Source organism: Scyliorhinus torazame, chromosome 14 (genome assembly GCF_047496885.1).
Source record: "Scyliorhinus torazame isolate Kashiwa2021f chromosome 14, sScyTor2.1, whole genome shotgun sequence".
NCBI classification, from domain to species: Eukaryota; Metazoa; Chordata; class Chondrichthyes; order Carcharhiniformes; family Scyliorhinidae; genus Scyliorhinus; species Scyliorhinus torazame.
This window is the reverse complement of record NC_092720.1, coordinates 71205553-71223499: the sequence shown is the minus strand read 5'-3', so window position 1 is coordinate 71223499 and position 17947 is coordinate 71205553. Positions and strand designations below refer to the sequence as shown.

Genomic DNA, 17947 nt, shown 5'->3' with positions numbered 1-17947 from the left:
GTTTTTTTGCTGATTTTTGACATCCTTCTTCTCTGTGCGCTGTCTCCCGACTTTTACTGCCGTCGCTGGCCCTAGGACCGGGCGTTACTCCCCGACAATGCCGTTCCCGAACGGGAGCCCTCCAACGCGCGGCTGCCTCCCGCCCACCGTCACCAGAAGTCCCGTTAATTTAATTGTTGCTTACATTTTAAGGACAGAACCCTGTGATCAGTTACTGCATTCAAAACATATTTTGAGGAAGGAGCAGCGCTCCGAAAGCTAGTGACATCGAAACAAACCTGTTGGACTTTAACCTGTTGTTGTAAGACTTCGTACAAAACATATTTATCATGCAGCAATAATTATGACATGTGAAGCTGGCAACTCCTTTTAAACTTACCTATGAAAAGGTTCCCGACGGACATCCGGTGGCAGCCGTGGGGGAGTAGGTCGCACATTTGATAGCTCCCGCCTGTGACGGACTTTTGGACCTTTTTCCCCCATTTCTTTCCGGATTTTATGGGATAAATCGGTGAAGAGTGAGGCAGTGAGGAGAAATCCCCCTCCGGTGTATGGCGAATTGGACCAGAAGTGGCCGTGTGAGAAGACCGAGTCCTATAAGAAAGACGCGAGCAGAGACAGTAACGCGGGGAAGCTTGGTGGAGAGCAAGGGCCATGGCGAGACGGCACAGGGGTCGATGGAGCACCTGGTGAAGTTTTTCGAAGATTGGTTCGCCAAGCTGAAGAAGGACACGCTGGACCCCATTAAGGCTTCGATTGATCAAGTTGTGCAGAATCAATACACCCATGGAAGAACGATCCAAGAGGTGGAGAAAAAGGTGTCCGAGCACGAGGAATACATAACCGTGCTGGAGACCAAGGTGGAGTTGATGAACGACCGCCAGAGAAGAATGCAGGAGAAGCTGGAGGACCTGGAGAACAGGTCCAGGAGGCAGAATCTTCGAATTGTCGGCCTCCCTGAAGGCAGTGAGGGATCGGATGCGAGGGCTTATGTGACGGACGTGCTGGAGAAGTTGATGGGGGCTGAGGTGCTCCCTTGGCCCCTGGAAGTGGATAGAGCGCACAGAGCCCTCGCGAAGAAGCCCCAAGCGAACGAGCCGCCGAGGGCGATGGTGGTACATTTGCACCGATTCCTGGACAAGGAACACGTTCTTCGGTGGGCCAAGAAGGAACAGAGCAGCAAATGGGAGAATTGTGAGCTGTGCATTTGTCAAGACCTGGGTGCAGATTTGGCCAAGAGGCCAGCTGGGTTTAATCGGGCAAAAACGGCCCTCTTTAAGAAGGGGATGTTGTACCCAGCCCGTCTGTGGGTCACACATGAGGAACAGGATTTCTACTTTGAAACACCAGACGAAGTATGGACTTTTATTAAAGAAAAGAGGCTGGAGGCGAGCTAAAAGACACTGTAGCCTTGGAGAGTACTGTGGTGGCGAATTGTTGTGCTATGCTGTATACGTATAAGTAGTGCTATGTGTAATAAGGGGCTGTTTGGATGGCTAAAGGTAACACAGTCATTGATCCGGAATTGGACCGGTCAAAATCCAGGACAGGGAGGAGGCCGGCCGCGGCAAAGGAATTGAAGGGGTTTATGGAACAGATGGGGGGAGTAGACCCATGGAGGATTGCACGGCCAAGGCTGAACGAGTTTTCTTTTTTCTCACATGTCCACAAGGTATACTCTCGCATCACCTTCTTTGTTCTGAGCAGGGCTCTAATACCGGGGGTGGTGAATACTGAGTACTCGGCAATCGCAGTTTCGGATCATGCCCCACACTGGGTGGATCTACGAGTTAGTGTAGAGAGAGGGCAACGCCCGCTGTAGAGACTGGATGTGGGGTTGCTAGCGGACGAAGCGATCTGTGGGTGGGTTAACAAGTCCATTCAGAACTACCTGGAAACAAATGATACGGGGGAGGTCTCTGCAGCGACGGTTTGGGAAGCTCTGAAGGCAGTGGTCAGAGGGGAATTAATCTTGATACGGGCCCACAGAGAAAAGGCGTAATGGGCTGAGAGGGATAGGTTAGTTGAGGAGATACTCCAGGTGGACAGGAGATACTCGGAGGCCCCGGACGCTGAGGGAGCGGCGGTGGTTTCAGGCGGAGTTTGGGCTGTTGTCCACAGGGAATGCAGTGGAACAGTTGAGGAAGGCAAGGGCGGCGATTTATGAGTATGGGGAAAAGGCAAGCACCAGCTCAGGAAAAGGGAGGCGACCAGGGAGATAGGTAAAGTAAAGAGTAGAGACGGGAATACTGTCCTGGACCCAGCGGGGGTGAACGAGGTGGTTTAAGGACTTTTATTGTAAACTAAATGAGTCGGAACCCCCAGCTGGGGTGGAGGGGATGAGGCTGTTTTTGGATCAGTTGAGGTTTCCAAGGGTAAATGAGTATCTGGTGGAAGGGCTGGGAGCCCCAATTGAGATTGAGGAAATAATCGAGGGGTTGGAGGGCATGCAGTCGGGCAAGGCCCCGGAGCCTGACGGCTATCCGGTAGAATTCTATAAGAAGTTTTCAGAGATATTGTGCCCACTGCTGGTGAGGACATTTAATGAATCAAGAGAGAAGGGAGTCCTCCCCCCCCCCCCCCAACAATGTTGCAAGCCTTGATTTCATTGATCCTGAAACGGGAGAAGGATCCGGAGCAATGCAGGTCATACAGGCCAATTTCTCTACTGAATGTGGACGCCAAACTGCTGGCTAAGATACTGGCCACAAGGATAGAGGACTGTGTCCCGGGGGTGATAGGGGACGACCAGACAGGTTTGTAAAGGGCAGGCAACTCAAGGCCAATGTTCGAAGGCTTTTGAATGTTATTATGATGCCCTCAGAAGGAGAGGAGGTGGAGGTGGTGGTAGCGATGGATGCGGAGAAGGCTTTTGATCGGGTGGCATGGAATTACCTGTGGGAGGCGCTGGGAAGGTTTGGGTTTGATGAAGGCTTTATTGACTGGGTGCGGTTGCTCTATCGGGCACCAGTAGCGAGTGTGCGTACGAACCGGCTGAGGTTGGCGTATTTTAAACTACACCGAGGGACGAGGCAAGGGTGCCCCCTGTCCCATTACTGTTTGCTCTGGCCATAGAGCCATTGGCCATGGCATTAAGAGCCTCTAGGAACTGGAAAGGGCTGGATCAGTGGGGGTGGGGGGGATCCTGCTATTGTATATTTCAGACCCGTTGGAGGGGTTGGGGTAAGTAATGCGAATCCTTGGCAATTTTTCAGGGTATAAGTTGAACATGGGGAAAAGCGAGATGTTTGCGATCCAGGCAAGAGGACAGAAGAAGAGACTGGGAGAGCTGCCGCTTAGAATGGTAGGAAAGAGCTTTCGGTATCTGGGAATCCAGCTGGCCTGGGAATGGGAGGTACTGCACAAGTTAAACCTATCCCGGCTGGTAGAGCAAATGGAAGGGGACTTTAAGAGATGGGACATGCTCCCGTTATCACTGGCAGGGAGAGTACAGACCGTGAAAATGACGGTCCTCCCCAGATTTCTGTTTGTCTTTCAGTGCCTCCCCATCTTCATACCGAAGGCCTTTTTCAAGCGGGTGAATAAGATTATTTTGGGCTTTGTGTGGGCGGGTAAAACCCCGCGAGTGAAGAAAGTGTTGCTGGAGCGCAGGTTGGCGCTGCCGAACCTCTGCAATTACTACTGGGCGGCTAATATAGCCATGATCAGGAAGTGGGTAGTGGGGGAGGAGTTGGCGTAGGAGTGGATGGAGGCGGCGTCATGCAAAGACATCGGTTTGGGAGCACTGATAACGACACCTCTTCCGTTCTCGCCGGCCCGATACTCTACACGTCCGGTGGTGGTGGCGGCTCTGAGAATCTGGGGGCAATGGAGGAGATAGAAGAGAGTGGAGGGAGCATCGGTTTGGACCCCGATTTATAATAATCATCGGTTTGTACCGGGTAGGCTAGATGGTGGGTTACGGCGATGGCCAAGGGCAGGAATCAGAAGGATGGGGGATCTATTTATAGATGGGAGCTTTCCCAGCTTGAAAGCCTTGGAGGATAAATTTGAATTGCCAGCAGGGAATGGTTTTAGGTATTTGCAGGTGTGAGACTTGCTGAGAAAACAGGTTCCGGTCTTTCTGCTGCTGCTGCCACGGGGGATACGGGATAGAGTAATCTCCAGTACCTGGGTGGGAGAGGGGAAGGTTTCAGATAATTACCAGGAGCTTTCGGAGGCGCAGGAAACGCCGGTGGAGGAGCTTAAGGGCAAGTGGGAGGACGAGCTAGGAGGAGAGATAGAGGCGGGTCTATTGGCAGGTGCCCTAAGCAGGGTTAATACCTCCTCATCATGCGCCAGGCTTAGCCTGGTACAATTTAAGGTAGTCCACCGGGCACACATGACAGTGACTAGGATGAGCAAGTTGTTCGGGGTACAGGATAGATGTGCGAGGTGCGCGTGAAGCCCAACAAATCATGTCCACATGTTTTGGGCATGCCCGAAGCTTGAGGGTTTTGGCAGGGTTTTGCTAAGGCAATGTCCACGGTACTAAAAACACGGGTGGTGCTGAGTCCGGAGGTAGCGACCTTTGGAGTGTCGGAAGAGCCGGGAGTTCAGGGGCCGAATAGGCTGACGTTTTGGCCTTTGCCTTCCTGGTAGCCCGGAGACGGATCTTGCTAATGTGGAGGGACTCGAAGCCCCCGAGTGTGGAGACCTGGGTTAGTAACATGGCTGGGTTTCTCAGTCTCGAGAAGATAAAGTTCGCCTTAAGAGAGTCAATGGTCGGGTTCACCCGGAGGGGGCAACCATTCGTCGACTTTCTTGCGGAAAATTAAAATGACAGCAGAAGCAGTATTCCAAGGGGTGGGGAGGGGGGAGAGGGCCGGATTGTTGTTTTATGGTTGGGGTGTGTGAAAATTGGGTTGGGATGGTAATGTTTATTATACCATGTTTATGTCATTGTTTTTGTTATTATCACTTGGTTCTAGGGGCTTGGACGGGGCAGAGTGTGGAAGGAGCATCCAGGAGGGCTTCTTGAAACAATATGTAGATAGTCCAACTAGGGAAGGGGCTGTACTGGACCTGGTATTGGGATGAGCCCGGCCAGGTGGTAGAGGTTTCAGTAGGGGAGCATTTCGGGAACAGTGACCACAATTCAGTAAGTTTTAAAGTGCTGGTGGACAAGGATAAGAGTGGTCCGGCACTGATGATTCTGTTTTCTCCTTTCCAAAAACAAATCCTGGAACACACTGTCCTGACTAGCAGGCTGCCTCAGCTTAAGTCCACTGCTTACAGGCACATTCTGAATGTGTCCACGGACTAAAAATAATGAAATAAAACCAAAGAAATAGGAACAAATTGAAATTAAAAGGAAGGATTCTAAGGTGTCCTGTGGGTACATTTCAGTCAGGGATTATTGGACAGTGATCAGAAGTGGGGATCTTGTTTCATTCAATTTTTTTTTTTGTCTTTCCTCCACACGAGCTAATACTTTACTCAGAGAATGGTTAGGGTGTGGAATGGACTGCCTGCTGTGATAGTGGAGTCGGACACTTTTGAAACTTTCAAGCGGTTATTGGATGGCACATGGAGCACAGCACAATGACAGGGAGTGGGATAGCTTGATCTTGGTTTCGGACAAAGCTAGGCACAACATCGAGGGCCGAAGGGCCTGTTCTGTGCTGTACTGTTCTATGTTCTATGAATGTGCTAGATTGGGGGAAGGCTAATTATAACAATATTAGGTGGGAACTGAAGAACATAGATTGGGGGCGGATGTTTGAGGGTAAATCAACATCTGACATGCCTGAGACTTTCAAATGTCAGTTGAAAGGAATTCAGGACCGGCATGTTCCTGTGAGGAAGAAGGATAAATATGGCAAATGTCCTAATATCCACTCATGTATATAATGAGATGCAGATGGGCAGTGATTAACACACAGGATAACCAATGAACACACACGACACAGACAACCAATCACCAGACAGGACACCACCACTATAAAGCACACAGGGCACTAAGACTCTCTCTCTCTCTCTCTCTCTCACAGGACACAGCTACTGAGATAGTTAAGAGTGCACAAGCCAGTGAGCACCATCTCCATGTGGTAGAGAGCTAGTCTGGTCAAGCCAGTAGGAGGTTATCAGTTAGACTAATAGAGTGTCAACCCACAGCAGATTATGTACAGCAATCAGCAAGTTCAATAAAACAGTGTTGGACCATCTCCTGTGTCAGAAGCCTGTTTCTAGTTTCACTGCATCCAGTTGCAGTCAACGTTGAACCAACTCACTTAACACATCAGCACATTTCATGATCCTTGGATAATGAGGGATATTGTAGGCCTCTTCAAAAAGTAAAAGGAGGCATTTGTCAGGGCTAGAAGGCTGGGAACAGACAAAGCCTGTGTGGAATATAAGAATATAAGGATTTGTAGAACCGGATTTGTAGTCCAGCATCTAAGGTAGCCGATATTCAGGACGCCAAAGCATGCAATGAGGCAGTGGGGCAGGGAACACTGACAAAGGAGAGTACTTGCAGGCACGGAGATGGGTTGAAGTGTGTATACTTTAACGCAAGAAGCATCAGGAATAAGGTGGGTGAACTTAAGGCATGGATCGGTACTTGGGACTACGATGTGGTGGCCATCACGGAAACTTGGATAAAAGAGGGGCAGAAATGGTTGTTGGAGGTCCCTGGTTATAGATGTTTCAATAAGATTAGGGAGGGTGGTAAAAGAGGTGGGGGGGGGGTGACATTGTTAATTAGGGATAGTATAACAGTTGCAGAAAGGCAGTTTGAGGAGTATCAGCCTACTGAGGTAGTATGAGTTGAAGTCAGAAATAGGAAAGGAGCAGTCACCTTGTTAGGAGTTTTCTATAGGCCCCCCAATACTAGCAGAGATGTGGAGGAACAGATTGGGAAACAGATTTTGGAAAGGTGCAGAAGTCACAGGGTAGTAGTCATGGGTGACTTTAACTTCCCAAACATTGAGCGGAAACTCTTTAGATCAAATAGTTTGGATGGGGTGGTGTTTGTGCAGTGTGTCCAGGAAGCTTTTCTAACACAGTATGTAGATTGTCCGACCAGAGGAGGGGCAATATTGGATTTAGTACTTGGTAATGGACCAGGGCAAATGATAGATTTGTTAGTGGGGGAGCATTTTGGAGATAGTGACCACAATTCTGTGACTTTCACTTTAGTAATGGAGAGGGATAGGTGTGTGCAACAGGGCAAGGTTTACAATTGGGGGAAGGGTAAATACAATGTTGTCAGACAAGAATTGAAGTGCATACGTTGGGAACATAGGCTGTCAGGGAAGATCACAAGTGAAATGTGGAAATTGTTCAAGGAACAGGTACTACGTGTCCTTGATATATATGTCCCTGTCAGGTAGGGAAGAGATGGTCGAGTGAGGGAACCATAGTTGACAAGAGAGGTTGAATGTCTTGTTAAGAGGAAAAAGGAGACTTATGTAAGGCTGAGGAAACAAGGTTCAGACAGGGCGTTGGAGGGATACAAGATAGCCAGGAGGGAACTGAAGAAAGGGATTAGGAGAGCGAAGAGATGGCATGAACAATCTTTGGCGGGTAGGATCAAGGAAAACCCCAAGGCCTTTTACACATATGTGAGAAATATGAGAATGATTAGAGCGAGGGTAGGTCCGATCAAGGACAGTAGCGGGAGATTGTGTATTGAGTCTGAAGAGAAAGGAGAGGTCTTGAACGAGTACTTTTCTTCTGTATTTACAACTGGGAGGGGCCATATTGTTGGAGAGGACAGTGTGAAACAGACTGGTAAGCTCGAGGAAATCCTTGTTAGGAAGTAAGATGTGTTTGGCATTTTGAAAAACTTGAGGATAGACAAGTCCCCCGGGCCTGACGGGATATTTCCAAGGATTCTATGGGAAGCAAGAGATGAAATTGCAGAGCCGTTGGCAATGATCTTTTCGTCCTCACTGTCAACAGGGGTGGTATCAGGGGATTGGAGAGTGGTGAATGTCGTGCCCCTGTTCAAAGAAGGGACTAGGGATAACCCTGGGAATTACAGGCCAGTTAGTCTTACTTCGGTGGTAGGCAAAGTCATGGAAAGAGTATTGAAGGATAGGATTTCTGAGCATCTGGAAAGACACTGCTTGATTAGGGATAGTCAGCACGGATTTGTGAGGGGTAGGTCTTGCCTTACAAGTCTTATTGAATTCTTTGAGGAGGTGACCAAGCATGTGGATGAAGGTAAAGTAGTGGCTGCAGTGTACATGGATTTTAGTAAGGCATTTGATTAGGTTCCCCATGGTAGGCTTCTGCAGAAAGTAAGGAGGCATGGGATAGTGGGAAATTTGGCCAGTTGGATAACGAACTGGCTAACCGATAGAAGTCAGAGAGTGGTGGTGGATGGCAAATTTTCAGCCTGGATCCCAGTTACCAGTGGCGTACCGCAGGGATCAGTTCTGGGTCCTCTGCTGTTTGTGATTTTCATTAATGACTTGGATGAGGGAGTTGAAGGGTGGGTCAGTAAATTTGCAGACGATACGAAGATTGGTGGAGTTGTGGATAGTAAGGATGGCTGTTGTCGGCTGCAAAGAGGCATAGATAGGATGCAGAGCTGGGCTCAGAAGTGGAAGATGGAGTTTAACCATGAAAAGTGTGAGGTTGTCCATTTTGGAAGGACAAATATGAATGCGGAATACAGGGTTAACGGTAGCGTTCTTGGCAATGTGGAGGAGCAGAGAGATCTTGGGGTCTATGTTCATGCATCTTTGAAAGTTGCCACTTAAGTGGATAGAGCTGTGAAGAAGGCCTATGGTGTGCTAGCGTTCATTAACAGAGGGATTGAATTTAAGAGCCATGAGGTGATGATGCAGCTGTACAAAACTTTGGTAAGGCCGCGTTTGGAGTACTGTGTACAGTTCTGGTCGCCTCATTTTAGGAAGGACGTGGAAGCTTTGGAAAAGGTGCAAAGGAGATTTACCAGGATGTTGCCTGGAATGGAGAGTAGGTCTTACGAGGAAAGGTTGAGGGTGCTAGGCCTTTTCTCATTAGAACGGAGAATGATGAGGGGCGACTTGATAGAGGTTTATAAGGTGATCAGGGGAATAGATAGAGTAGACAGTCAGAGACTTTTTCCCCGGGTGGAACAAACCATTACAAGGGGACATAATTTTAAGGTGAATGGTGGAAGATATAGGGGGGATGTCAGAGGTAGGTTCTTTACCCAGAGAGTAGTGGGGGCATGGAATGCACTGCCTGTGGAAGTAGTTGAGTCGGAAACATTAAGGACCTTCAAGCAGCTATTGGATAGGTACATGGATTACGGTAAAATGATATAGTGTAGATTTATTTGTTCTTCAGGGCAGCACGGTAGCATTGTGGATAGCATAATTGCTTCACAGCTCCAGGGTCCCAGGTTCGATTCCGGCTTGGGTCACTGTCTGTGCGGAGTCCGCACATCCTCCCCGTGTCTGCGTGGGTTTCCTCCGGGTGCTCCGGTTTCCTCCCACAGTCCAAAGATGTGCAGGTTAGGTGGATTGGCCATGATAAATTGCCCTTAATGTCCAAAATTGCCCTTAGTGTTGGGTGGAGGTGTTGACTTTGGGTAGGGTGCTCTTTCCAAGAGCCGGTGCAGACTCAATGGGCCGAATGGCCTCCTTCTGCACTGTAAATTCAATGATAATTTATGATTAATCTAGGACAAAGGTTCGGCACAACATCGTGGGCCGAAGGGCCTGTTCTGTGCTGTATTTTCTATGTTCTATGTTTTACGTTAAAAGTAGGAAGGAATTTAAGCAAGGGGTCAGGAGGGCTAAAAGGGGTCACGAAAAGTCATTGGCAAATAGGGTTAAGGAAAATCCCAAGGCTTTTTACATGTACATAAAAAGCAAGAGGGTAGCCAGGGAAAGGGTTGGCCCACTGAAGGACAGGGGAGGGAATCTATGTGGAGCCAGAAGAAATGGGCGAGGTACTAAATGAATACTTTGCATCAGTATTCACCAAAGAGAAGGAATTGGTGGATGTTGAGCCTGGAGAAGGGTTTGTAGATAGCCTGGGTCACATTGAGATCCAAAAAGACGAGGTGTTGAGCGTCTTGAAAAATAAGGTGGCTAAGTCCCCAGGGCCTGATGGGATCTACCAGAGAATACTGAAGGAGGCAAAAGAGGAAATTTCTGAGGCCTTGACAGAAATCTCTGGATCTTCACTGTCTTCAGGTGATGTCCAGGAGGACTGGAGAATAGCCAATGTTGTTCCTTTGTCTAAAAAGGCTAGCAAGGATAATCCAGGGAACTACAGGTCGGTGAGCCTTACGTCAGTGGTAGCGAAATAACTGGAGAGAATTCTTCGAGACAGGATCTACTCCCATTTGGAAGCAAGGGGTCGTATTAGCGAGAGGCAGCACGGTTTTGTGAAGGGGAGGTCGTGTCTCACTAACTTTTGATAGAGTTTTTCGAGGAGGTCACAAAGATGATTGATGCAGGTAGGGCAGTAGATGTTGTCTATATGGACTTCAGTAAGGCCTTTGACAAGGTTCCTCATGGCAGATTTGTACAAAAGGTGAAGTCACACGGGATCAGGGGTGAGCTGGCAAGATGGATACAGAACTGGCTAGGTCATAGAAGGCAATGGAAGGGTGCTTTTCTGATTGGAGGGCTGTGACTAGTGGTGTTCCCTGTGGGATCAGTGCTGGGATCTTTGCTGTTCGTAGTATATATAAATGATTTGGAGGAAAATGTAACTGGTCTGATTAGAACGTTTGCGGACGACACAAAGGTTGGTGGAATTGCGGATACGATGAAGACTGTCAGAGGATACAGAAGGATTTAGATCATTTGGAGACTTGGGCGGCGAGATGGCAGATGGAGTTTAATCCGGACAAATGTGAGGTAATGCATTTTGGAAGGTCTAATACAGGTAGGGAATATACAGTGAATTGTAGAACCCTCAAGAGTATTGACAGTCAGAGAGATCTTGGTGTACAGGTCCACAGGTCACTGAAAGGGGCAACACAGGTGGAGAAGGTGGTCAAGAAGGCATACGGCATGCTTGCCTTCATTGGCCGGGGCATTGAGTATAAAAATTGGCAAGTCATGTTGCAGCTGTATAGAACCTTAGTTGGGCCACACATGGAGTATAGTGTTCAATTCTGGTCGCCACACTACCAGAAGGATGCGGAGGCTTTAGAGAGGGTGCAGAAGAGATTTGCCAGAATGTTGCCTGGTATGGAGGGCATTAGCTATGAGGAGAGGTTGAATAAACTTGGTTTGTTCTCACTGGAACGAAGGAGGTTGAGGGGTGACCTGATAGAGGTCTACAAAATTATGAGGGGCATAGACAGAGTGGATAGTCAGAGACTTTTTCCCAGGGTAGAGGGGTCAATTACTAGGGGGCATAGGTTTAAGGTGCGAGGGGCAAAGTTTAGAGGAGATGTACGAGGCAGGTTTTTTTACACAGAGGGTAGTGGGTGCCTGGAAGTTGCTCCGGAGGAGGTGGTGGAAGCAGGGACGATAGTGATGTTTAAGGGGCATCTTGACATATACATGAATAGGATGGGAATAGAGGGATATGGACCCCGGAAGTGCAGAAGATTGTGGTTTGGACGGGCAGCATGGTTGGCGCAGGCTTGGAGGGCTGAAGGGCCTGTTCCTGTGCTGTACTTTTCTTTGTTCTTTGTTCTATAAAAATTTTCAAATACCTTAATAAAAATATTTATATTAAAAAAAAGAAAAGGTTCCCAACTACACAACTGCCTTCCCCCAAGTTTCACAAACTGACCAACCTGGCGTATTTCACACAGGCTTCAGGGGAATCCCCACTTTGCTGAAGATCTCAGATGCCAGGAAATTTAAAACTGAGACAGGCATTTAAAATAATGAACGTGAAGTCACTTTTAATGTGAGGTCCTGACCCACCGTGTCTCCTGAACCAGTCAAAAATGCCGGTGGGGGCATCAGCTGGGAAATTTAAATCTTTATTTTTTAATTTACAGAACAATCCACTTTGCTTCATTTCCTGAATATTTGGTTATTCAAGTAAAGAAATTTACCTTTGGTGTAGACTGGGTACCAAAGAAACTAGGTAAGCTCAGTTCCATTTTTATGAAGATATTCATTTTGTTCTGTAAATAATACCACTGTGGAACTGCCCTGATAGCTAAGTGGATGAATGCATGTTGTGATACTGCAAGATCCTAGTTTTAGTCTTGGCTTGTACTAAGTTCGGTGATTTCTGTTATAAGAAAATAAAATTACAATTGCTTTCACTATCTCCCTGCCATGGAGGAGAGTGGCTTGCAGAGCCATTTCAGAGTCAATCACAATGCTATGGGTCTGGAGTCACACATGGGCCAGATCAGGTAAGGACAGCAATTTTCCTTTCGAAAGGGGTAAGCTGGTAATTTTATGGTTGCCATTATTGATACTAATTTAAAGCATGGTAAGTTAAGATTGTATCCACCTGTGATCACATTTACATAGATGTGTTCGGTGACTCTGGCACCTGTACATAAAATGCATAGTAAGGAATCAGGAAAATAGTCCTTTTTACATCTATTTAGAATATTATTTAACAACAGCGATAGCCACTCATAACTGTGCTGCCTTTCCCTTGTTGCTACTAGGAATTGGTTAAGGGAAAAAAGTGAATATTCTAGTTTTAATCACCAACTATTCTTAGTTGTTGCTGTTCAGTTCTCTTGAACTTGAAAAGCATGATTGATTCTTTCAAATCATTTATCCCATAATATATACCACGCCTCTACAGTAGCTCTCTGCATTGTGCTTCAGATGTCTCCATAGATATGCCAGATCTGCTAGATGTCTCCCACTTAAGAGCAACTGGTTTACAGCCTGGAGAGGAAGAACTTCCTGATATTTCCCCTCCCATCGTTATGCCTAATCAACACAAAGGTAATCCATTCTATAATAACGTCTTTATTTCTTCTAATTGTAAACTTTTTCTCATTTTTAATAATTTGTTCACATTTTTGTGAAAGAGATTAATATGCATTTTTGCAGCAAGGTTTAATACCACCTAGAACAAAGTGTAGTACCGACTGTTACAACATTATGTAATGCTTTTTTTAACTCTTGTAATGTAGAAGAGACTTGGCAGTCGACGTTTGAAACTGCAACAAATTGTTCATCCCAAGGGCAATTTTTACAGCCTTATGGGTTTCATGAGATAAAACTATATTTGAAGCTGTATGGTAGAAAATGGATGAATACTAAATGTACCATGAAACCGTACCCATGGGTACGAGTTCTGTTTTTAAGTAGAGTCTACTAACGAATACAGAAAAGGCTACAGACGATTCACAACCAGATGTGGAACTATGCCAGAAGTATCAACAAAAAGTAATAATGATCTTGATCATTTAAGGCTAAGAAAGCTGACACTGAAATTAAAGTGTCTCTTTGGTTGGCATGAATGCGCTCTCTCTCTCACATTGATCCCTCCATTTTCACTTTGACACAATAGATTGTGCAAGGGTTTTAGAATAATCACCAGGGACAAATCTTCCGTAATAATTTAGTAAGCCTAAGAAAGATCGAAGTTTGTTGACATTTTGAGGTGTGGGTGCCTCGGTAATGGCTTTGATTTTCCAATTCGACTTATGCAGTCCCTTGTTGTCGATGACATGACCCAGATATTCACTTGAAGATTGAAAAAATTGACATTTGTCTTTTCGGACTCTTAACGCATAATCTTCTAATCCCTGGAGTGTGGCGTCTATGTTGCAGAGTTGTTCTTCGTCATTCTTCCCAGTCACCAAGACTTCATCCACACAACACTGGACTCCTTCTAATCCGCTTTAAGATTTGGTCCATAGCTCGTTGGAACAACACTGGCATTGAAGTGATGCGAATTGGCAATCTTTTGTATTGAAATAACCCTTTGTGAATCACAATCTTTAAAACGATTGTGAATCCTGATCCACATTCATTTGAAGATATGCTTGATTGAGGTTGATTTTATTGAATTGTTAGCCTCCAGCCAACCCAGCGAATTGGTCATCAATCAGGGCTGGGTACTGCTCTGCACACAGTACAAGATTAATAGAGACTTTCAAATCACCATAAATCCATACAGGTCTGTCCTTTTTCATCATGGGTATGATTGGCGTAGCCAAATCACTCACATTAACGGGTTCAAATATTTCCGTTCTGACCAGCCGTTCAAATTCTGTCTCTACCGTCAGTCTGATTGCTTACAGCACTTACCTAGCCTTTAAGCATCTTGCCAGACTTTCTTTCTTGATCTTTAGCTTTACTGAGGTATCCTTCATCCTCCCAGCTCACTGTTAAAGACAATGGTATGTTTCTTCAAGATTCTGGGTAAGCCTGATTCAGGCTCTGTCATGAGATTTACTTGGGCCCAAATTAATCTAGGCTGGAATTCTCTGGCTGTTCGCTGCCGGGGGGGTCCTGCCAGCAGTGCACCCATACCCACGGGTTTCCATTCAATGGGAATTTCCGTTGTCAGTGGCGGGAGCAGAGAATCCTGCCACCAGTTGGCATGTTGCCTCCCGCTGCCACGAAACACGCTGCTGGGAGGGCAGAGAATCCCACCCCTGATCGTTTCCACCCAAGTTCTTCCTTTTAGTGCCGGATGATTTTCTTTGACGATGTACAAGGACAAATCGGCCGTCTGTCCATTTAATTGTACTGTTACATCATTACAGCCCCTCAACGGAACCACTTCTCCAGTGTAGATTTTTAACGTAATCTTCGAAGGTTGCAAGACAATATTTTGGAGCTTTTCTTGATAAATAGTCTCTGGCATTAGCATGATGGCTGCACCAGTGTCCACCTCCATCTTCATTGGCTGACCGTCCAGCAATGGAGTGACCCAGTATTGGTTTGCTGCATCAGCAGTAGCCAATACACTTAGTGACCGTTCGTTTAGACTGTGAATTGCGTTCCTTCTTGTGTACGTTTTGTGCCATGTGGAACCTTTTCCTCAATTTCAGCTTGTCATTTGTTTTATTTGGCTCCTAAGTTTTGCAACTTTTGCCTGACGCTTGTTTCTTTTTCCAACAAGCACGTTCAATGTGACCCTTTCTGCCACAATTTCTGCACTTAATGTCTTTGCACTGTTGCCTTTTTTTTACCTGCTATAAATATGGCAATCAATGAGGTTGCCCTTCTTTCTTTAGATATTGGTATTACATTGCTCAGAATCGCCAGGTATCAAATTATACCACCACAAGGTTCAACTGGATATCAATCAACGAGCCAAACACCAGTTAGTTAGTTCAAGATCAATGGTACTTTATTTACACACAAGATTAATCATGCAACATAAACACTACTAGTTAAACTACACCTATCAACTATGACAACCTCTACTTAACTTCAGGCACCCGGCTTAGGTCAGAGGAACAGTGGCCTTTGTTCGAATCTGGATCTACTGGGTCTGGAGAAGTAACTGCTGTTCAGCTGGGCTCATCCATCTGGTAGCGAGCGTTGCACTTGAACTTGCTTCTGGTGGTGCTGCGATTGGAGGTGGACGTTGCCAGAGCGCCAGATCCAGGAGAGGTTGAGCACATGGGCAGCACGGTAGCATGGTGGTTAGCACAATTGCTTCACAGCTCCAGTGTCCCAGGTTCGATTCCCGTCTTGGGTTGCTGTCTGTGCGGAGTCCGCACGTTCTCCCCATGTGTGCATGGGTTTCCTCCGGGTGCTCCGGTGTCCTCCCACAGTCCAAAGATGTGCGGGTTAGGTGGATTCGCCATGCTAAATTGTCCTTCGTGTCCAAAATTGCCCTTCATGTTGGGTGGGGTTACTGGGTTATGGGGATAGTGTGGAGGTGTGGGCTTGGGTAGGGTGCTCTTTCAAAGAGCCGGTGCAGACTCGATGGGCCGAATGGCCTCCTTCTGCACTGTAAATTTTATGATTCTATGATTCTATGGCGGTTTCTCTCTCTTTATCCTTAGGGAGGTTCGTGCTCTTTTGGGCAGTCCTTCGGTTTGGACCTCATTAATTGGATAGTTCTTGATCACTGTATTCGATTTGGGCCAATAAAGGGGCGGGTGCCTTGATGGCTGGGCGTGTCCCAAGCGGTCGTTGACTCTGTTGTTGATGCTTCCTGAGTACAGGGAGTGGCACCAAAATGTCCGGGATTGTATTGGTTACTCAAGTATCAGTCTTTTGTCTTACGGAGATGGGCCATCAAAATTCTAATCGGTTGGGGGTTTCGATGCTGTCTGAATTCTTTGCTCACAAATATACATTCAGGCTCTGAGCCTGCCTGAATCTTACATTGTCCACACTTCTCTTTATGCTTTGCGAACGTCCATGTTTCTTATTGTAAGTGGCCATCCCAGATGGCTACAGCACCAACAATTCGCTGCCGAGTGCCCGGCTTTTGCACACCGATGGCAAGTGCGAGTCTGTGTCTGTGTTAGAGTTTCAGCCAACATCTTCTGAATCCTTGTGCTTGAACTCAACTGTCGAGCTCCTCTAGCGGATAATTCCATGGATACAGCAACATCCAAAGCTTTAAAGTCAGGTTGCTTTCAGTTAACCACCCCTTTGGAATAGCTTCACTCCTTAAACCCCAGATTAATCTATCTCTGAAGGTATAGTTTAGCAAATCCCCAAATTCACAGTGCTCAGCTAGTCTTTTCAGAGTAGCTGCAAACTGTATAATTGATTCACCACCTTCTTGGTTGCGCTTATAAAATCTAAATCTTTCTGTGATGACTGAAGGTTTTGGTGAATAGTGGCTCTGCAAAATTTCCACTATTTCTTTGTTTGTTGTTGTGCCTGGATTTTAAGGCTGTACCAGACTCCGAAAGAGGTTCAATATTTCCCCCCCATTGTGCTCAGGGACGTTGGGACTTTTATATCTGCTGCTATCTTGTTAGCTTGAACAAAATTCTCGAATCTCTCTGTAAACAAGCCCCTATTTTCTGTATTCTCATCAAACGGTGCCACAGCGCCAGGACTCCCGTCATTTTTCTTTATGGAAGGACCTTTGTGTGCTTAAAGTGCCATGAATTTTCAGCACTCCCTTGCTTCCTTTCTCCCCAAAACAAGGCACAACCTGAGCTCAGCTTGTTCCCCTTTGTGTTTTGTAACAGCCCTAGATCTAAATTTGTTGTTGCAGGGTACTTGCTACTCGCGTCTACCAAATTCATTTGAGGCGGAACATGTGGCAGACTTCTCGATAAGATTATTTCCTTCAGATTTTTCTGTGATTTTTTTTTTTTCCCACGCCTCTTTTGCTGCAACCATTGTTTGGCTCTCCTGTCACCAGCTTTCATGTCGCGATGATTTCAATTATTCAAGATTTCTTCGGTTACCTAAACACGCTGTTTGTCTACCTCGTTGTCCGTTCTTATGTGGTGGATTCAAAATGGAGTCTTCAGGCCTGAGAGGTTCAGCCAAAACATGGAGCTTTACTTAGGAGATGTTAACACTACAGGGTGTGATGTTAGACTGCCTGTTTGCCCGTGCAAACAGCTGATCTCTTAAAGTGCCCCTGTTCAGCTAAAAGGTTGCTTGTGAGGAAACATTAAAAACACGATGAATACATTGAGGTTGAGGGTCTAGGCTGGGCAGTGTCGCATTGCACCCAAGAGGTGACAAGGCCAGAGACAAACCCTTCTTCATTGGAAGAGGGGGCTTCATCTTATGTGCGTTGGGGGGGGGGGGAATGGGGTGCATGCCAGAAAATGCACCCAGGGGCGAGAGAGAGAAGAGAGTTGCTCCCAGATACGTTTGTGGTGGAGGGGTCTCCCAGAAGCTTGGAGGGGGGGGGGGTTCGGGGAGTATATTTTTAGCGCAGATTGAGGAGCCCTTTAAAGATGGTGCCCCGATCTCTGTGTAGCTGGGCTTGCCAGCTGTGTGAAGCCCTCCCCAGCTCTGCCACATACCAATGTTTTTTTTCCTGTGGCAAAGTGTCAGAAGATGTGGATAGAAACCTGCCTTTGTTTCTGGACAGAAGCCTGATACTTGGCCATTCACAGTAACTTCATTCCAATTTTAATGAAAGCCTACTTGTGACATTAATA

The 17947-nt window shown here is 46.6% G+C and overlaps 1 protein-coding gene across 1 annotated transcript in view; it reads left to right on the top strand.

Moving 5' to 3' along the window:
* Positions 1–17947, top strand: part of LOC140389801 (ubiquitin carboxyl-terminal hydrolase 13-like) — a 196822-nt gene that overhangs the window by 133158 nt on the left and 45717 nt on the right. The window contains exons 14-15 of the mRNA XM_072474337.1: positions 11918–12006; positions 12714–12836. Coding sequence (XP_072330438.1) covers positions 11918–12006; positions 12714–12836 — 212 coding nt within the window. The remainder of the gene's footprint in view (positions 1–11917; positions 12007–12713; positions 12837–17947) is intronic.